Below are 21854 nucleotides of genomic sequence, written 5' to 3'. Positions count from 1 at the left end.
TTTGGCATGTGCCAACACAAATGTTTATATTTTATATCCATTAACATCTGACAAGAATAGTTCAAAATAACATCCTGATATCTGCTCGTATCTGTACTCACTGCTCCATCAATCCATATTATATTAATTTACACTCGCATGCACTTGCACAGAATACCACTTGTGTGCTCTGCTCATATGCTGGTTCTAGAAGGGTATCAGCTGTTCATGATCTTTGGAGAACTTGTTTTAACGACTTCTGACTTTATCTCTGGATGAAAACATCCCCGCTGGAGGGAGTCTGCCGCATGCAGACGTTGGTGAGTGGCGACACCACGGGGTTTCCCGAGCATCCGCAGGGACATCCCCTCAGGGGGATGATGGTGAGCAATGCGCCACCACGGACACGAGCATCCACGCTTAGCTGTGCGTGTCATCGCCGTGTCCGGGGAAAAGGGGATCCTGGTGGTTGAGCCGATGCCGAGCGTTTGGACCCTTAAGGCCGCTCGGCGGAGGCAACACACCACTTTGGCACCAGCTTCCTTTAGACGGCACCCCCGGCCTGACCCGACTGGGGGAAATCGGCAGTCGCCTTTTCCTGTCCTTCGCTTTATCTTTCACTTTCCTATCTCCTTTCTCACAACTTTCCTGTATTTTCCTCTCTTCTTGGTTTTTTTCCTTTTTTTTCCTGGCGGCGAGCGTTAACCTTGTGTGGCCAACTGCCCTGAGTTGAGTCATATTTGGTCATAGTTAAGGTGTACAGCTGGCGTGGGCAGGACTTGCTTTCAAGTTCCTGTCGCGTCCCCTTGTTGGACTCCATGGTGGGTGGCTGGCACCATGACCGAAAAACTAAATTTTTTTATGGCTCCCCCCCTTTCCAAACCAGATCGCTCTCTCAAAAGAGGGCGGACCGGGGCAGCAGACTTTTTCGCGAAAAAGGAACCGAGATTCTCAAAGTTCCACGTAATCCACAGTCAAGTTGGAGAACAACATCCAGAATAATATCCCCATTAATTGTGTCCAAATGGATGACAGATACCTTGGGCTCTGGCTACAAGGTTTCAAACATGGCCAGTGGCGACTTATTGCTCGAACTGCGTGGCAGCATCCAATGCTCGACGCTTTCAAACATTACATCTCTGTCTTCGTGACTCGCCGCCGATCTCTCAACACAGTCAGAGGCGTTATCTCAGAAGCTGACTTTATCCATGTAACAGAAACTGAAATGCTTCAAGGACTCTCTGATCAAAATGTAATTGATGTCAACATGATCAAAATCCGCAAGGATAACAAGGAAATAGATACCAAACACATGGTCGTGACATTTAACACCAGAAGCTTACCCGAAACAATCGAAGTAAAACACTTGAAAGTCAATGTCAGGCACTACATACCCAATCCCCGCCGCTGTTTCAGAGGTTTGGCCATGGCTCACAGAGTTGCCGCGGCCGAAAAACGTGCGCGAAATGCGCCTCGAAAGACCATCCTTCAGAAGAATGTTATGCAGCCCTACGCTGCGCGAACTGCGAAGGAGGCCACGCTGCATACTCCAGGGCTTGTCCGTCCTGGAAAAAGGAAAAAGAAATCATCAGCATTAAGACCAAAGAAAATATTTCTTTAAAGAAGCTAGGAGGCGTTTTGCGCTTACCAACCCATTCTCCTTCAAAGCAAAACCAAACTTTGCTGATGTGGTGCGTAGGGGCGTAGCACCACACAGCACTCCGGCACCTGCAGAGGCCACTTCCACCGCGCCTGTGGCAGGGCCACTCACGCCCTAGGCAGAGACAGCGAAGGCTGCTCTGCCAACTCCAAGCCAGGGAGTGCCGGCCCATGGGTCAGCATCCTGCAGGACTTTCCCCCGTCGGGGGAGGCCTGACACTCACACATCCGCGGCTTCCCCGCAGTCGTCCAGCACCTCTTGCGAGGTGATGGACGTAACTCCCAGCCCGCCTGCCTTACAGCGGCGGAACAGCTCTCTTGAGCGGAAAAAAGACAGGGCCGCCATAACGGCCCCAGAAAATAAGCAAAACCCTTAATCGTTCCTGTCCCAAACATAAACATGGCTTTTCTAGTTCAGTGGAGCTGTAGAGGAATGTTGAGGAATTACAATGACATAAAAGATATTCTAGGGTTAATCTCGCCCGTAGCTTTACGTCTCCAGGAGACCAATCTTGATCCACAACATGCAAATATACGGAAACACTATAAAACGTTTCGACGCGATCGTGTGCAGGCAAATACACTCTGGAGGCGTCGCGATTGTCGTGCAAAGCGGCGTCCCTGCTCGAGAAATCACTCTCAAAACAAAACTTGAAGCCATTGCGGTCAGTGTCGGCAGCCATAAAACGATTTCTATCTTGTCTGTATATATTCCTCCACATTGTCATTAACAGTCCACGATTTACAACAACTTGTCAGAGAACTTGAACCGTATCTAGTAGTTGGGGACATCAACGCTCACTCCCCTTTTTGGGGAAGCAAGCGCTGTGACTCTAGGGGTCAAATAATCGAAGATTTTATCCTCACAAATAATGTATGTCTTTCAAATACAGAAAAAGCCACATACTGCTCCCCTACCTCAGGGAAAATGACCTGTTTAGATTTGTCATTTAGTTCACCTTCTGTTTTTAACGATTTTAAATGGGACGTCACTGACAACCCATATGGCAGCGATCACCTCCCTATAATAATCACTTTAACATCCCCACCGGAAATAATCCCCACAAGGCCACGGCGCTGGAAGCTCCACCTCGCCGACTGGTCACTTTTTAGAGCAAAGGCAACTTTAGAACATATAGTTTTAGAAAATCTCACCATCGACCAGATAAACGAAAAGTTGTATCGAAAAGTTGTACTAATTGTATCGTAACTGCCGCACTCACAGCTATTCCTCAGTCGTCAGGAGTGGCGCGACAAAACCATAAAGTATGGCGCACAAAAGACTGTAAAGAAGCTAAAAAGCAACAAAATAGAGCTTGGGGTAAATTCTGTAGGTATCCGACAAATGAAAATATCTTCAATTTGAAAAAGGCAAAAGGTAAAGCTCGGTATGTCCGTCGCAGTGCCGAGAAAGCTTCATGGCAGAATTATGTTTGAACTATCAACAGCCAAATCACATAAAAAAATGTGGGAGCAGGTTCGAAAAATAAACGGCAACTTTTCACCACTCACAATTCCTTTTTTAACAACACCCAGCACACAAACAAGCATAGAGGAACAGGCAGACATATTGGGGGAACATTTCACGGCAGTTTCAAGTTCATCACACTACGCGCAGTCCATTTTAAAATTCAAAAACACAGCTGGAAAACAGAGGCTCCTAACAAGTGGAGGTGCAAATGAAAAATGCAATAGTCTAATTACCCTCCAAGTAATCAATAGAGTACTGTCTGCCGGAAAAAAAGTTGCTCCAGTACCCGACCATATACATTATGAAATGCTTGCACTGCTTTCTGAGCCTGCCGTATAAGCACTTTTAAGATTCATTAACACAGTTAGGATGTTAGGGAAAATACCTGAAGCCTGGAAGAAAGCTATTATTGTACCATTACTTAAACCTAGTAAACCCCTAACCTCTCCTAGCAGTTATAGACCCATAGCTTTGACCAGTTGTCTCGCCAAATCCTTTGAAAATGTTCTTAATATAAGATTAACTTTTGTTCTTCAATCCTGTGAACTTCTTGATATCCGTCAGTGTGGATTTAAAAAGGGATGCTCCACTACAGATCACTTAGTCCGCATTGAAAATACGGTCAGAGAAGCTTTTATACACAAACAACACTGTCTTAGCGTCTTTTTTGATTTAGAGAAAGCATATGATACAACCTGGAGGTTCGGGATTCTTCAGGACTTGGCTGAGCTCGGCATCCGTGGCAGAATGCTGAACTGCATTAAAGACTTTTTGTCTAACCGCTCGTTTAATGTCCGCCTAGCCTCAACCCTTTCGAAGGATTTCATTCCGGAAAATGGAGTTCCTCAACGGTGAATTTTAAGGACAACTCTCTTCGTTGTAAAAACGAATTATATTAGGAAAATAATCCCAAGGTCCGTTATGTATTCAGTGTATGTTCATGATCTTCAGATAGCGTGCACATCTTCTAATATGTCTACATGCGAACAACAAGTACAGCTTACAATCAACAAAATGGCAACATGGGCAGACAAGAATGGTTTCCAGTTCTTACCACATAAAACAGTGTCCTTACTTTTTTCACTTAAACGAGGCTTGCACACAAATTAAACATTACATCTAAACCAAACCGAACTGCCTTTAAAAAATGAACACAAATTTCTAGGCATCACTTTCGACAAAAAACTTACTTTCCTGCCTCACATAAACGCACTGAAAAAGAAAGCGTTCCTAGCACTCAACATACTGAAAGTCCTTTCATGCAAACACTGGGGTTCTGATGGGGTATGCCTTCTACAGATTTATCGCTCTGTAGTACGTTCCATTCTAGATTATGGTTGCATAGTGTATGGATCAGCAAGGCCGTCGTACTTGAAGCGACTGGATCCTGTGCACAAGTTGGGATTGCGTCTTTCAACTGGTGCTTACAGGACGTCACCCATAAAAAGCCTTTACGTAGAAACCAATGAACCACCACTTGCAGACAGACGAACAATGCTCACATGCTCATACATTTTAAAGATCCTTTCCCAGCCTAAACACATCTGTTACCCACTCGTTACAAAGTGTCCATCTCGAACACTATTTACCAACAAACCTCTAGCAATCAGACCACTTCTTCTCCGCTTTGAAGAGAAATGCCAAGAACTAGACATAATGAACGCATTGCCGAGTATTGCCCGCAAACCTTATCCACTCCCGCCTTGGTACTGCCTACCATCTGTGTGCGACTTCACATTAACACAATTTCGGTAAAAACACACACCGCATGACCAGATATTACAAGAATATTTAGCACTGATCGAAAAATACGAAGAATACGAAGCATTTTATACCGATGGCTCAAAATCAGCACACTACGTTGGAAGTGCTGTGGTTCGGAATAATTGGGAAGAAACAGTACGGCTACCTGAGTGTGCATCCATTTTCACCGCCGAGTGTTACGCAGTCTCAGTGGCGTTAGAAAAAATAATAAATGAGAACATTCAGAATAGTATCATTTACACTGATTCTCTTAGCATACTAACCTCACTTCACCATAGAAACGCAGTCGCGCCAATAATCGGTGATATCATACACAACATAACAAGCGCCACAATACATGGACAAGACAAAATTTTGCTGGGTTCCCAGCCACATTGGAACCATTGGCAATGAGAAAGCGGATGCATGTGCTGCGAAAGCTCGGAACAAACAAATAAAGAAAGTTAACATTCCCTACAAAGATGGCATGAAGTTAGTACCGTATAAGATCAGAGATAAATGGCAGTTTGAATGGAATATTGAAGGTAATAATAAGCTCCAATTAATAAAACCCTTGATAGAAGAATGGAAGTCATGCTCCCATCAACAACGTTTCATGGAAGTTATATTATGTTATCTCCGTTTTTGGACACACACATCTCACACACAACTTCCTACTCACAAAAAATAAATAAACGTGTTTGCGAGCAATGCGGACATGAACTCACCGTAAGCCACATACTACTCTCATGCACAAAACTTGAATCACTAAGGAAAAAATATTTTGCTACATTTTACAAAGAACATATTCCATTTCATCCAGCATTGATTTTAGCGGAACATGCACCTGTTGGTATGGTTGATGTTTTTAGCTTTTTAAGGGAAGCCGGTGTACTGCAAAAACTGTGCTGTTCTGACCCTGTGCTTCTCTCCTCAGATCGATACGCCTCAGCCCCTTTCTCAGTCCTGAGAAGGAGGCTGAGGTCTCTATCTTAGTTGTTGGGAGCCTCGAGATCCTTGCCAAGCCAAAGACGTTCACGGAGGTTAACCAACTTTTAAAAGCTTCTGCAAAGAGCCATTTTTAATGTGTTTGTCTTTCATCAACTAGGTAATGAAAATAACTTTTAGGCCCTTTACACCACCGTTTTTATACACTTTGTTTTCAAAGTTTGCCCAAGCCAATTTTTCTAAACCTTGTTCTTGGCGCATGATAGCCTTAGCCGCTTATGCGCCATTAAACACAACACACACTCGAGTAGCATCGAACTCACAGTTGTACATGAGACAATTTTTTGAAAGCCAGTTCTGTTGTGATCTTCGTTTTTTTACATCTTTAAAGAAAAACAAGCCGTAATTGTTGTTTCTAGGCTTGCTTCGCTCTTTAGGCAGCGCTGCAAATGGATAGATGAAAATTAGGACCGTCCTCTTAGGCACAGGGTGCGGGCACTTGCCACCATTCTCAGACTTTTTTCTTTGTACTCCTTTTGGCAGTCTTTCAGGCTTGATAATATTAACTATATATTTACAGGTTTCTTTAAATACAAATCCAGTTGAATTATGTGTTTTACCACTATATAATCTTGCACCTATATCCATACGACGCTGCCCTGCTTTTGAGCCACTAATCTTCCAGTTGCTTTTTGTTGATGTCAGCTGTAGATTCAGTCATATCACGTTTGTTGTATCTAAGCCCTAGGGCCTCAGGAAGAGTGGTTCTTACTCTCTGCATTTTTCACGTCTTTAAAAGCTCGGCAGGTATTTCTCAGTCTTGGTTTCCTGCATACGTACTGGAAAGCTTTCTATTGCTTGTCTGCCGCCGTGACTCTGCCGCCGCTGTTTCTGTACAAGTATTTGGATGCTTAGCTGCACACCTGTTATTGTCTAATTCTCTCAGGTTTTCTCATAGGCTGATTTACCCTTAGCTTCCCAAAATACTTCAGACGATACCCAGCTGGCCAACAGCGCTTCCATGCAGCATTTATTGGTTTCAACTGCAATACAACCACATCATCTACTAAGGGAGCTAAGTGATGCATACCACTGTGGCGGGAATTCCGGAGGACCTCATGCATTGAAGACTTTGCTGCATGGAGCGTATGCCACAGAGAAAGGAAAATACCTTGCTTGAATATGTATGCATTGTGGGAGAACCAGAAACATATATTCTTCTGTTACTTTCGCATACAGCCCCAGCATGCAGACAGAACTACTGAGATGGGTTCTACCGCTTGGTGAGGATATAACTTTATACGCAAAGATACGACTTGTACTGCCTAGCCGCTTCTCTTTGTTTGTCGTTAGATTGCAAAATAAAACATTCAAAACTTCAGTGTAGCATACCTCTTGATTAGCCTAATGAGTTGCTGTCATGGCATATGGAAAACAAAACGAGAGGCATAGCACCTATAATTTTCCTCCGCTGGGATGTGTCGAATACGAGCAAACGGTATTCTATTTGTAATAATGACGTAGTGGAGAATTAAGGGCAAGTAATGCACTGGACAGAGACGTGACTCTCTTCCAAAAGAATAGAGCATGTGCCAAGAGAAAGAAAATGCAGAGAAATACAGAGATCTAATAACCAGCGTCGCGGGCACTGAAAGTCTACAGTCGTTCTACAGGCGTCTACAGTCGTTCGCTCCAACAAAGTACACTGCTCAGTTGCCTTGTTCGCCCCACGTTCGTGTGCCAAAATATGGGGTCACTCCGCGTCCAGCCGGCCGGGAAGGCGAGCTTCCGTGCCGGCTACACGCAGGCGTTTCTCGTAAGCGACTCGTGTCCCCAACCCGTGGCGCAGAGTCACAGCCACGGCGGGATCGGATGAAATAGGCAACGACAGAGTACGCTAGGAAACAGTTTATTTACCTAGCGCAAGGGAAAGCACACTGTGGAAGAATGTTCTATCCGATAAAAGGTTCAGTAGCTTACCAAGTCGTCGTCGACCGGAGTGTAGTCGTCCAGGAGGCGGGGGCAGGCAGGGGGTCCGTCGGAGGGGCAACTCGCAGGATCGCCGCGGCAGGAAAAAGAGGCTTCCCGCCGTCCGCTGCTCCCTTTTAACCCTCCGACATTCCCCCCTACCGGTCTAGTGCGTACCCGTGACGTCACGTCCGAGATAGGCATGAGAAGAGTGGCCAGGTGCCCTCTCTCCCCATGCCTGGCGGCATGCGCGCTAGTCACGTGACTCGGCGCGGGGGCGGTGAGGGATATTTGTATATCCCACATCCTCCCCTCCTTAATAAGCCTCCCGAACAGAGAAGCAGGCGCAACGTTACTTTATCTTCTCCGCCATCCAGGGATCGAAGTTCTTTGGCTCCCGCCGGTGCACTTGTTGACGTCCGCGCCACGCCCGCACCGATCAGCTGGTCCGAAGGCTTGGCCACCCACGTGATGCCGATGTCGAAAGGTGGATCGCCATCGGTCGCCGTCTTCCGATTACCCGCTTTTGCACCGCTCCGGTGAAAGTGGTTGACCGCCTCCTTGGCCCCAGCTTCGAGGGCTTCTAGGCCAGGTCCGTGGCTGCGCCGCCCTGAGAGGCTGGGTCGGGTGGCCTCAGGGGCGAGCGCCGCGGCGCTTCCGCAGTAGAGGCCGCGGCTGGGCTGCCCTGGCATGCCTGGTTAGCTGGCGAAGGCCCAGGGCTGAAGTGATAATGGGGGTCTCGGCAGCCCTCTCTGTTTTTGGCCAGCTTGTTCTTGGGTAGGCGGCTGCGGCGGTGTACAGTCGGCAGGCGGGCAGCTCTGACGCGATGTGGCGGGTGGCAGGGGTGGCCAGGGTACAGCAGAGCGGCGGCTGCAGGTAGCGGGCTGGGCGTAGCGACGGGCCATGGGCGCGGCGCGTTGCCGAAGCTGTATGGTGGCTTCTAGTTGGTGGTAGTGATGAACGATGTCGTTCTGATGCGCCCTGCTTCTTTTCCATCTGCGCTGAAAAAGGTCAACACAATGTAGCCAACTCCAGCAGCTCGTGCTACGTAGCTGTTCGGCCCTCTCGAGAGTCATGAGGGTTAACGCAAGTAAGTCTTACGCAACACTGATCGGCATGAGCGGCCCGTACGTTCGTGCATCTAACGAGACTGCGTGTCGGCTTGCGCTCTCGCTCCAGTCCGCGCAGGCAGATTTTATTTCTGCCTACGGCGCAAGTTATAGCGGGACGCGGAATTCGCCAGCTGATCGCAGCGCTCGTTTTCCGACTGCGGCGCGGGTCGGGCTGTGTCCTGGACCCACTCATCTCGCTGCACCTAACGTTTCAAGTCGCATACGTGCACCGGTCCGCCAGTCGGTTTCGACCGCAAGTCCTCTAACCTGTAAACGAGCGAGGAAAGCTTCTCTCGCACGCGGAACGGCCCGATCCATTTCTGCGCCAACGAGGCCACGAACTGCCTTTTAGCATCGCTCAGAACGTGTTGGCGCCGAAGCACCAGATCGCCCACTTCGTAGTGAACATCCCGGTGCGAGCGGTCGTACTGTGCTTTCTGCTGCGCCCTAGCAGTACTCAGGTTGCGGCGAGTCTTGCGTAAGGCCTCCGTCATCTTAGCGCGCAGCTGCGTCGCTTATTCAGCTCGTGCTGACGAAGTGACTGGCGTCTTCCTGCTGTCCGTTAGAACCCGGTCCATCGGATTTAGCAGCTCTCTACCCAGATTGAGAGAAGACGGCGCATACCCAGTCGAGCGGTTAACGGTCGAACGCAAAGCGAACGCGATCTCCGGCAGATAGGAGTCCCAATCTTTGTGCCTCTCAGAGTACGCGACAAGCATGTGCTTGATGTTGCGGTTGACTCGTTCCGTGGAGTTCGACTGAGCATAATAAGGTGGTCGTTTTCTTGTGCTTAATGCGGAGTGCAGCGCACGAATCTACGAACACCTTCGTAGTGAAGTAGGACGCGTTGTCCTTTATCAGCTGCTCTGGGAAACTGAACCTGGTGAATATGTCCATCAGCTTCTCCATGATCACCCGTGCCGTCAGCTTTCTAAGGGCAAAAAGTTCAACCCACTTGCTGAAGTGATCCGTGACCACCAGCAAGAAATTGTTCCTACTCAGTGTCGTGGACTACGGTCCCGTTATGTCACACGCCGCGATTTGCCAGGGAGTCTGGCTGTTAATCAGCTGTATGAGGCCGGGCGGCCGTCCACCCCGGGGCTCCGCGCTTTGGGTACATGGCACAAGCGGGCGTAGCGTGTTACGTCCCTTTTCATACCAAGCCAGGTAGCAAAGCGACAGAACTTAAAGTAAGTCTTGGGGCCGCTTGCATGCCCAGCGATGCACGAGTAATGAAAGTAACGTAACAGTGCCGCTCTCAACACTAGCGGTATCACCACCTTCAACGCCTCGCTTGTGTCGTTCTCGGAGGGGATATACCTCAGCAGGACGCCGCTAGAATCCAGCAGATAAGAATCCAGCGCGCTCACAACACTACCAGCTGTTTCGAAGCGCTCCGCACCGACAGCAAAACCAGCTGTCCCCGTGTGCGCGGCGACCCGGCTGCCCGGCTGCCCGGCTCCCGCAGCCCATCGAACACTTTTCGACAAAACGGATCCATCTGCTGAGCTTTGAGCAGCTCCTTTCTGCTGAACACGATCCCCACGGAACTCGCGTAGTCCACGTGGTTCACGCTCTCGCCCGGGATTAACGGTCGGTCCGCGTCCCTTACATCGGCTACGGCTGGGGACTGTCCCCCACTCTCTCTTTCTGTCGGGCGGTCGGTCGCGTGACCTTCCTTGCTCTGGACAGGCGCTCGCGAGAGTGTGTCAGCCACGGCGTTGTTCTTCCCTTTGCGGTAGCGCACGGCAAAGTCGTAACGCTGCAGCAACAGGGCCCAACGAGCCAGGCGGCGGCTGGGTTCGCTGAGTGGTCTCAGCCATGTGAGCGCCATGTGATCCGTCTCGATCACAAATGCCACCCCGTCGACGTAGTAGTCGAACTTCCGCAGAGCAAAAACTATCGCGAGACATTCCTTCTCTGTCACCGAGTAGTTCCTCTCTGCGGCGTCAGTGAACGGGTCGCGAACGCTACCGGTCGGAGGACGCCTTCATGCTCCTGAAGCAACACTGCTCCTAAGCCCAGGTCGCCTGCGTCTGTTTGAATCGCAAACTCCCTGTTTAGGTCAGGTAGCTGCAACTCAGCCGTGTCCGCGAGCACCTTGGTGAGGTTGCGCAGTGCAACCTCTTGCTCGTGACCCCAACTCCAGTGCTCGCCCTTTTTCAAAAGCTTTGTCAAAGGTGCCTGCAGCGCTGCGCAATCTGGGATGAACTGGCGATATATTTCGCCATTTTCAGGCAGCGTCTGCGACCGGCTATATCTGACGGCCTCGGAAACTTAAGCAAAGCCGCGAGTTTATCCTCGCACGGCAGAATGCGGCCTTTGTCGATCGTGAACCCCAACAGTGTTATTGGGGTCGCGGCGATCTGCGCCTTCTTCGGTTTCAAAGTGATTCCCGCCGACCTCAGCCTCTCTAGGACGTCCCTAAGTGGCGCAGTTGTTTCTCGAATGTGTTTGAGTAACCACGATGTCGTCTAGGTATGCGAGCGCATGTTGCCACTTCGCATCTCCCAGAACACGCTCCATTAGGCGCTGATAAGTAGCAGGTGCTCCTACCAAGCCAAAATACATTCTCTTGAATTGGAAAAGACCTCTGTGACAAGTGAAAGCAGTTTTCTCCTTATCACGCTCATCCATTTCAACCTGAAAGTATACGCGGCTAGCGTCGAGCGTAGTAAAGTACTTTGCGCCACCTAGGTTGGACACTAGAGAAGAAATGGTTGATAAAGGGTACGCATCCTTTCTCGTAACCTCATTCAGTCTGCGGTAGTCCACGCAAAGCCGATATGTATTGGCTTTCTCTGGAACTAAGACTACCGGGAAGCCCCATGGGCTGTTAGACCTCTCAGCAACGCCAGTGTCGATAAGTTCGTCTAAGGCGCCGTCTAGTGCTTTTCTCTTAGCCAAGCTAATTGGTCTAGCATTGCACTTCCAAGGCAGTGCATCACCCGCGTCTATTCTGTGCCTTACTAGTGTAGTGAGGCCAGGCCGGTCCGTGAATGTCGCGTTGCATTCGTAGAACAGAGATGACAAACGTGCCTTCTCCCTCTCCGATACGCTGTTCACCTCCGACAACAAAGGGTGCATTGCCCTCCCTGGCAAGGCAGAACAGCTTTCTACCGCGACAGCATTCTTTGTGGGCCCTCTCTCAGCGGCGACTGGCCGCTCGCATGCCGGTTCTCGGGCCGGCGGGGGTGATTTTCCACGGTCTCCCCCAGCTTGCGTCGCGTTCGGAGCCTGCGAGGCCGCGGGCGCTTTCGCGAAAAGCTTCAAGGCGCCGGTGGTGCGCTCTCGATAGCCTCCGCTGGTTATGTCTATCACAATGCCTGTCTTGGCTAGGAAGTGTCGTCAAGAATTACAGGAACGGATAAAAAGGGAAGATGAACGAGGCGTTGTCGCCGCACGCGTCTTTCCCAGCGAACCACTATCCTAGCTGCACCGCTAGATTGCGCTGTGCCGCTCGCGAGGCGAAAAGTGGTATTGCACTCTCTCAACCGGATTTTGTTCTGGCGGAGATGGTTTAGCACCTCGTCACCGAACAAAGAAGCGCTTTCCCCTGTATCAAGAAACGCGGTGAATTTCTTTCGAGCTATCGTTAGCTCAATGAACGGCGCTGGCAAGTCAACAGAACTTCCTACACGACATGCCAAAGGCGCTAATAAACCGGGGTTCTGTGTGTACGCCGCGCGGAGTCGAAGGTCGATCAGCGGTGGCTGTGGCCGTTTCCCGACCGCGTTTGCTCACGGGCGGGAAGGCGGCCACAGTCGCGGGCGAAGTGCCCCGGTTGGTGACACCAGTACCAACGGTTGCTCGGGCTCCGACGGGCTAGGCGCTCGTCGCCACGTTCCGGTCGGTCGTCTCGATCGCGATCTCGCGGTGCGGACTGTGGGGGCCGCTCGTGCGGCCACGTGTCGGCCTTGCGATCTCGGCTACGTGTGTTCCGCTCTCCGGCAGGGTGTGCTGTTCGCAACGCGTAGCTGAATGGGTCAAAAGCGTGGTCGGACAATTCCCAACCCCTCAGGACACGCTCGTCAGCAAACTGTGCTGTCGCTTCAGCTCTATACGGACTACGCCCTGAGGTGCCATTCCACGAACAGCGCGGCTCAAGTGACTGCGATGCGGGTGGCGGTGGCCGGTACGCTCGCGCTGAGAGGATGTCTCCCTGAATGCGCTTCGCCTCAGCTGCTAGTTCGTCCAGATCTCTAAACCTGCCTCCTCTCAGGTAGGCCGCGAAAGTCGGGTGCGCTTGTCGTGTGACTTGCTCAACTTTCTCCGTGTTTGTGGCGCGAGGGTCAGCGAGGCGATACAGTTCGTCCATCGCTCGGACGTACTCTAACAAAGACTTGTCGGGGTGCTGGGTGCGGAGTTCCAGCTCTCTCCTGAAACGCCACTCGTAGTTCAGGGGAAGAAATTCGTCGCGAAGGCTTGCGCTAAACTCCTTCATTGTCCTCGCTCGGTGTCCGGTTAGTCGGTACCAGCGGGCCGCTTGCTCGATCAAAGAAACAGGCACAACACGCGAGAGCAGTTCGGCGTCTGCGATTCCTGTCGCTTGCTGATAATGCAACAGACGGTCGAGGTACTCATTAGCCCCGGTTCTGTCATGGTACCCTGTGTGAGTAGGTACGTCTATCCTAACACGGGGTCCCTGGGCCGGGGCTTGCAAATTGTTTTGCAACATACCCGCTAAGCTCTGCACAACTTGCACCGCGTTCTGCAAGAGCACCTCGAATGACTGCGGACTAACGCCCCCGGAGTTGGGCGCAGCCGCTGATGGCGTCGAATGAGGAGGCCTAGGTGCCTCATTGTTCGCACCACGGAGCGGCGAGGTGCCCGATGTGGAGCCCTCCGTACCAGGCCTAAGTCCTGCCGACGCGCCCGGGGATGCAACTCGGCTATTCCGCGTGGAACACTCAAGATTTACACCTTCTAAAGGCAAGTCAAGTAGGGAGCCCTCGCTCTGTGCCGCTAGCTCTGACAGCATCAACAAAGACTGGAAGTCAAGCCTATCAGCTGTCATCCTTTGTTAGGGCGTCTACAGTCGTTCGCTCCAACAAAGTACACTGCTCAGTTGCCTTGTTCGCCCCACGTTCGGGTGCCAAAATATGGGGTCACTCCGCGTCCAGCCGGCCGGGAAGGCGAGATTCTGTGCCGGCTACACGCAGGCGTTTCTCGTAAGCGACTCGTGTCCCCAACCCATGGCGCAGAGTCACAGCCACGGCGGGTTCGGACGAAATAGGCAATGACAGAGTACGCTAGGAAACAGTTTATTTACCTAGCGCAAGGCAAAGCACACTGCGGAAGAATGTTCTATCCGATAAAAGGTTCAGTAGCTTACCAAGTCGTCGTCGACCGGAGTGTAGTCGTCCAGGAGGCGCCGGCAGGCAGGGGGGTCCGTCGGAGGGGCAACTCGCAGGATCGCCGCGGCAGGAAAAAGAGGCTTCCCGCCGTCCGCTGCTCCCTTTTAACCCTCCGACATTCCCCCCTACCGGTCTAGTGCATAGCCGTGACGTCACGTCCGAGCTGGACATGAGAAGAGTGGCCAGGTGCCCTCTCTCCCCAAGCCTGGTGGCATGCGCGCTCGTCACGTGACTCGGCGCGGGGGCGGTGAGGGATATTTGAACGTGCTCCTTCGACATTCACAAAGGTTGCGGGATATACAAAGGGAAATGCCACTATCCTTCCAAGGAAAGTATTCTGCGACAAGAGTAAACCTAGATGCAACAGAAACTAAATGTCAGGCAGCCAGCTCACTGACACTGCTGTCAGCAACATTTTCATCATAGAAATCAGCGAACACCTTCAAAGGGCTGATTTGCATCTCACCCGACGGAACAGTGACCGCTGTCTCTAGTTTGTTACCAGGATCCATTTCTGACAAATAATGTGTGAGCAAGAGTGGTTTCTCGGCCCTTCCTTTCGGTGATGGTGATTATGTCATGGCGGACAAAGGTTTCAAGATTGAAGAAATACTCGAGCAAATTAACGTGGCCTTGAACAACCCGCCTTTCCTCAGAAGAGGTGAGTTCAGTGAAGAAGACGTGAACGAAACGGAGGAAATAGCATCCCTGCGGATACATGTTGAGCGGCGCATACAGCACTTCAAAAGTTGTCACATCTTTGATAGGCTCATACCGCTTTCTCTGGGCCCCATCATAAACGAAATGTGGATTGTATGTGCTATCCTAACTAACTTCCAGTATCCGCTGGTGCAACAAGGTGTTGTGTGAATGTTTCACAAATCTGCTCCTGCTACAATAAAAGGCCAGCTTTGCTTTGCTCTCTTTTTTTCGGAGCCTTGATTTTATGTTTTATGTGACTGCAAATAAGTGGTGCTTGAAAACTGACACTGAATTTTGTGAATAGGGTAGCTGTACAGCCCATTACCGTCTTCATACAACCATGACATTCTTCATTTACGCGGACATTAAAGAGGAAGACAAAGGCTGCAGGACTCAGCATACAGAATACAATGTGCATGCCAGAAAATCTGAGTTATGAGCAAATGCACCAATTTCACATTACATATTGACACAAGAACTGAGCAATATAGATGTCAGTGCTCGATTTCGTCATTCACCCAGGTAAAGCAACAAGGTCTGGGTGGTCTCCTTCATGCTTTGTCGCTTGGTTACCAGAGAAGCACACTACGGAATTCTGGCATGAAAAACCCAGTTTGGCACATTAGGAGTTTTACGACATAACAGTGCAACAATAAACAAGAACAAATGGAAGGATGAGGTTGTATAGACAGGCATATAAAGGTTGAAGTCACCAGTGCCACAAAGAGTGACATGAATGTTAGCAGTGACTCGGACACTCCAAACCGGTTGCTGGATATCCATTGAACCGACGGAACAAGTATTTGTGCGGGCACGGAGCACAAATGAATATTTGTAGGATTCCCATGTATTTTTCAGTGTTGAATAAATATTTCGTCATGCTTGTCATCTCCATCACATAACAAAAACTATTCTATTCCCTGTCACATAAGACACACCCCAGAGTACAGACACCAAACTTTAGTTGCTATGTTTTCTTTATGGTTGGTACCACACTAGTAAATTGCGATTACCATGTGGTACTCGCTAACGCTTTCTGGCTCTTGAGGCAGGCTTACTTTAGTCCTACAGTGAATGAAATGAGAAAGCAAATTATGCTGAAGTTTTCATGTCTCACAAGAGCTATACGAGAGCTATACGGTGGCTCAATGGTTGTGATGCTCGGCTCCTGACCCCAAAGACGCGGGTTCTATCCCGGCCGCGAGGCGGAATTTCTTTGGAGGCGAAATTCTAGAGGCCCGTATACTGTGCGATAGTGCAAGTTAAAGAACCCCATGTGTTCGAAATTTCCGGAGCCCTTCACTACGGCGTCTCTCATAGCCTGAATCGCTTTGGTACGTTAAACCCCATAAACCAAACCAAACCTGAATGAAATGAGAAAGCAAATTATGCTTAAGTTTTCATGTCTCACAAGAGCTATACTTTACTCACAAAGAAAGAGGCGAAAAGCATGCAAAAATTTGGTGTCTACATTCCTTTAACTTTATTGATACGAGGTGGCAAGCCAAAGAACAGGACACGATGGCAGACGAAATACAATTTTAATGGCCGCGGGCCTTAAGGGAGTTTCGAGGCCATGTATGGCAACAGCACAGAAAAAAGTCAAGTTTTCGTTTTGCAACAGCCCAATCTTGAGCAGAAAACGTGATGTGGTCAGTGATCAAAAACTGTTCAGAAAACACAACAAAATCGGTCCCCGATAAACCAGATAAAGCCATCTGGCCAAGGACCTGATGGTAGTAGTCATGGCCGTTGTCCAGCCTAAGCACACCCTTGCTGTCTTTCTTGAGGCAGTGTCAATCCCCCATATCGTCGGGAGTTTTCCCCTTCAAACTGTACGGGCACTTCACCTCAAGAAGGTCATGTGAAGGAGTTTCACACGGGCGCAGACCAGCCTGTCCGGTGAAGCTCCCAGCCATGGACACGAAGCTGTGCTTGGTGTCTCGAAACGTTTGACAGCCATTACGTCAAGATGTGACGACACTGAAAATAGGATGCGGCGCTCCAATCTACTCTTCTTTGGGGTAGATGATGACGAACAGGAAGAGTGGGCAATGTCTGAAAATAAAGTAATTAATCTCTGCTGGGATAAACTGGGTATCGCTACAACTGGCCAACAATTTGAACGAGTTCACAGACTGGGCAAATACGATTCTGAAAAGCAGCGGCCTATTATAGCTAAGCTCACGTATTTTAAGGACAAGGAACGCATCCTATCTTTTGGGTATAAACTGAAAGGAACAAATTTTGCCATTCGTGAAGATTTTTCACTTACAACACGAAAAGCCAGGGCAAAGCTGATTCAGTTCGCAAAAACGCACAAAATGAAATTCAAGCTATCGGTTGACAAGCTACGTATGGATTCAAAAACATATGTTTACGACGTCGCTACTGACTCAGTCATCCTGTCTGATCGGTAGCCACTACCCATCTCTTGTGCTCGCAACTATCAAAAACCTAAACCAGCCGCCGTCTCTTCACCTTTATCAATTTCATTTGCTAACATCAGAAGTATCCTATCAAAGCGCGCTCTTGTCACATCTTTTCTGGAGGACAGTGATCCTGACGTTATCGTATTCACTGAAACGTGGCTGCACCCCGATATCGGTGATCATGAAGTTATTTCAGCCTCCAGTCCATTCAACATATACAGGCGTGATCGCCCGCATAGGCGAGGGGGCGGAGTTCTATTAGGTATAAGGAAATCAGTTGCTTCCTTTGTTATTGATACCGATTCGGATCTCGAAATAATCTGGGCAGCAAGCATGATTTCTTCTAGAAAACTTCTAATAGGTAACTGCTACCGAGCCCCAGATTCCGACAATTCTTTTTTAAATAAACTTCATGACAGCATGGCTAAGGCGTTTCAGCTCTTTCCAGCCGATATCACTTATCTATTTGGGGATTTTAACTTTCCGCAGATTGACTGGACAGAGCTCTCATCCCCTTGTAATGCCTCATTAAGATTCATAAACATGACTTTAGATTTTAACCTATTTCAAGTAGTTACCAAGCCCACCCGTGGCTCCAATATACTAGATCTCATCTTTACAACAGCCCCTGAAACAGTCGGTAACATTTCATACTTAGATGGATTTAGTGACCATGATTTGCTTCAAGTGACTATTAACATTCCGCTTCCCTTCACTGGAGTCACAAGAAAGCAAATTCGCGATTACAACAGAGCTGATTATGCCCTTATTAACACCGAACTCGAAGAGTTTGCCGACAAAATACTACTGCCTTTCTTTCAAGATAGGTCAATCAATGATAATTGGATTCTCTTCCGAGAAAAGCTGTCAGAATTAGTAGCCAAATACGTCCCGCTCATCACTATAACTAATGATAAATCCAACCCTTGGTTCACGAAACTCCATCACAGAATGAGAAATAAGAAAAAACGGCTGTACAAAAATGCAAAGGGCGTGAGTTCTCCAAGTGCTTGGAATAAATACAAAAACTATCTAAACACTTACTGCTCTGCTATTTGCGACGCTAAAGATAAATATTATTCACAAGACCTTCCAGCACTGCTCAAGAACAATCCCAGCAAGTTCTGGAAGGTAATAGGTCGGCGTAACATTAGTAACGATATTTCAATACATGACAACAACAACATTCCCTACTCTGATGCTGACAGCGCAACTGCATTTAACTCATTTTTCACATCTGTATTCACTAGAGAAGACAGTTCCTACATTCCTTGCGTGCCCGATTTTGACTACCCATACATGGCTCCGATTGATATTACTCTCGAAGGCATAACCCGAATGATCACTAACCTGAAAGTGTCTTCTTCATGTGGCGTCGATGAAATTAATTCCAAAATATTAAAGAACACCCTATCCGCGTCTAGTAACATCTTACTTCATATCTTTCGCCAGTCATTATTAACAGGCATGCTTCCGAATGACTGGAAAATAGCAAAAGTGGTACCAGTTTACAAAAGTGGCAATAAACATGCGCGTTAAAACTATCGCCCAATTTCTCTAACATGTATCTGCTGCAAGATGCTCGAGCACATTATTGCGTCTCATATTTACGGTCACTTGGAATCTGTTCATTTCTTTTTCCCCAATCAGCATGGCTTTAGGAAAGGCTTTTCATGTGAATCACAGTTATTCGAATTCACTACTGACCTTCATTCGAACATGAACAACAACTTACAATCTGATTGTGCATTCCTCGATTTCGCAAAAGCATTTGATCGTGTCGCTCACTGTCGCTTAATATCTAAGCTTTCGGCGCTCAAACTAGATGCCCTAACTTTGTCATGGCTCCGTAATTTTCTTTCGAATCGGCAACAGTTCACAGTCATTAATAATCACTTATCTCCTCTTTCTGATGTTACGTCAGGTGTGCCACAAGGGAGCGTCCTTGGTCCCTTACTTTTCTTAATTTACATAAATGACCTGCCGTGCAACATTTCATCCCGCATACGAATATTTGCTGACGATTGTATTGTATACCGATCCATAAAGAGTACTGACGACCACATTTCACTTCAAAGTGACCTGGATTTAATTCATGATTGGTGTAGAACATGGCTAATGACCCTAAATGTTTCCAAGTGTAAAATAATCTCTTTTTCTCGAAAATCGGCAAACTCTTACTTCCCTTACCACATTAATAACAACATATTAGGTCGGGCTACTCAATACAAATACTTAGGCGTTCACTTCTCACCGAACTTTTCTTGGACTGCTCACATAACCACCATTGCTGCCAAAGCTTCACGATCATTAGGTTTCCTGCGCCGCAACTTACAAAACACTACAGCTAATGTGCGTAAACAAGCCTATATAACTTTTGTTAGATCTCAGCTCGAGTATGCGTCTTCCATCTGGTCTCCTCACCAAAAGTACTTAATTGACATGCTAGAAGCAATCCAAAATAGGGCTAGTCGATTTATTTCACGAAATTATAGTTTTCAATCAAGCGTTACCCAAATGAAGCTGGAACTTTCTCTCCTTCCATTAAGAACTCGTCGAGACATAGCCCTTTTATCTCTGTTTCACAAATTAATCCATGCCACTCAGTCACCTTTATCGCACCTGCAACGACCCTCTTATTCATCAACCAGATCGCACAATAACCTCAACTACACGCGCATTTATGGCAGTACTCACGCCTTTAACTTTTCTCCGCTCCCACGTGCTATATGTCTATGGAACGATCTTCCAAACTGCATTGCATCGCATCGCAACCACGGCACGTTTCATAATCATCTGGTCAAACATTATATAGATAACACCTAGCACGTTTTCTTTGCCCGAGTCATGCCTGTTTTTTTTTGTTTTTTTTGTCACACCCTGTTTATCAGCCCATTCGCCTTCCTGTGTATTTGCTCATGTTCTTTTTTTTCCCGTTACTATTATGTCGTATTTATATTCTATTTTTTATTTAATGTTTTTCTGCATGTATTTTGTACTGTCGTGATAATTTGTAATCAGCTTTTAGAATGTAACAGTGTTTGTTTCTACGCATTTTTGGTTTCTTCTAGCTACTGTTGCACATATATATTGCTCCCCCCTTACTCAATGCCTCCCTGGAGGCCTGTAAGGTACCTGTAAATAAATAAATAAATAAATCCACTCCGAAAGGCCTAAACATCATGACCCCTGGCTTTCATCACAGCCACGTACGGTTGCACAGCCGGCTGCTCATTCGTAATGCCGTACTCTTCCCACTTAGAGTTACTGATCAATTCGCTCTCGCCCTACCATAAGCTTGCCATCCCGGTTAGCTCAATTGGTAGAGCGACTGCTCCGGTGTGGCGGTGGTTCCGGGTTCGAACCCCGGACCAGGACGAATTTTTCTTTAACTACGAAGTTTCTGAGAAAGCTGTACAGCTTTCCTTTGTAGCCGTATGGCTGCGCTTGGGTGGATGCCAATGAGTAATTACTCCCTTATTACCTGCAATAACAGCATAAAAGAGCAAGCCAACATTTCACTTTCATCTCAAGAGGAACTTTCACCTAGAACAGAGCTGGGTGTGCTCGCCTGATCTACAGCAATTAATCAAAGAACCGTTCGCACTGTATTGTAGGGCAGTCGGCAAATCAAATATTGAAGATAAAAGAACACATGCTGTTCTGAACCTGACTTGGTGTATATCCACAGCAAAGAAGCAAATGCTCTCTCTCCAAAGGTGGCCCTCCAACTAATGGAATCCACTGATTTTACTACATCATGACATTCCACTATTATAAAAAAACCAGCAATCATGAAATTAGCCACAAATACTCATTTTCACAATTCTCTGACCAAACAGATTTTTTTGGCTGTGAGGAGAGTAGAGCGCAGCTTAACCACGAGCTCTTTCTTATTCTATAAGCACAGCCCAGTGTCCAATGTGACGACACCCTTTGACCTCTTTTTGAAAAGGTTTATAAAGGGCAACAATGATTTCTATTTCAGACGTCCACGTATTTTGCTGAAATTCTTATGGTGAGCTCTTCAGGCAAACTTCTGTAGGCCATGTCATATGGTCCACACCTGTTGATATTCCTTCATTTTCTGAAGGAAAAAAATTTTGTTCTTTGGTCATTTCCAATAAACACTGATTAAATTTATCACTCGTGGTCACCTGTTGAGCTATTCGACGAACACATAGGAGGCTTCACAGCACTACCCATGATGCCATGTGTTGTTTGAAATTCACTTTCCGTACTTTAAAAAACAAGACCTCACTTACTGAACAGCCCTGACACGGGACAAATCCTTGTCTGCGGTAAGGTTCTGCAGGCCATTCTCTGTCCACATAGGGCGCTTGACCACAACCCCAAATGACCAAGCAGCCAATCAATGGACGCGGGCTTACTGCTGCCTCGTGTTTTTTGCTAGGTCGATGGCCTCCTCGCTGGATACTTGCAAAGCCTGGAAATAAAACATATTGCCGCGAATCTTTGTAGC

General features: G+C 48.0%; 1 protein-coding gene and 2 pseudogenes across 1 annotated transcript; 1 reads left to right on the top strand and 2 right to left on the bottom strand.

The window, feature by feature from the left end:
• Positions 1–11996: 11996 nt before the first annotated feature.
• LOC149356465 (uncharacterized) lies at positions 11997–13558 on the bottom strand. The gene is made up of 2 exons (XM_089576351.1): positions 12765–13558; positions 11997–12117 (listed from the first exon to the last, which is right to left on the bottom strand). Exons 1-2 carry the CDS (start codon positions 13556–13558, stop codon positions 11997–11999), a joined length of 915 nt encoding a protein of 304 aa, XP_089432477.1.
• Positions 13559–14546: 988 nt separating this feature from the next.
• On the top strand, positions 14547–15107 carry LOC149356464 (uncharacterized; annotated as a pseudogene).
• Positions 15108–16496: 1389 nt separating this feature from the next.
• Positions 16497–21833, bottom strand: LOC149356463 (uncharacterized; annotated as a pseudogene).
• Between the last annotated feature and the right edge of the window lie 21 nt (positions 21834–21854).

Source organism: Amblyomma mixtum, chromosome 3 (genome assembly GCF_055824585.1).
Source record: "Amblyomma mixtum isolate Tamu chromosome 3, ASM5582458v1, whole genome shotgun sequence".
NCBI lineage: Eukaryota > Metazoa > Arthropoda > Arachnida > Ixodida > Ixodidae > Amblyomma > Amblyomma mixtum.
This window is presented reverse-complemented; position numbering and strand designations above follow the sequence as displayed.

What these genes read in the sequence shown, in the direction of transcription:
- LOC149356465 (XM_089576351.1), bottom strand. Translation starts at nt 13,558, where the DNA reads ATGTTGCAAAACAATTTGCAAGCCCCGGCCCAGGGACCCCGTGTTAGG. An exon ending in CCGCACGAGCGGCCCCCACA is followed by an intron (nt 12,118 to 12,764) that starts GTCCGCACCGCG and finishes GCGGCCTCGCAG; the next exon opens with GCTCCGAACGCGACGCAAGC.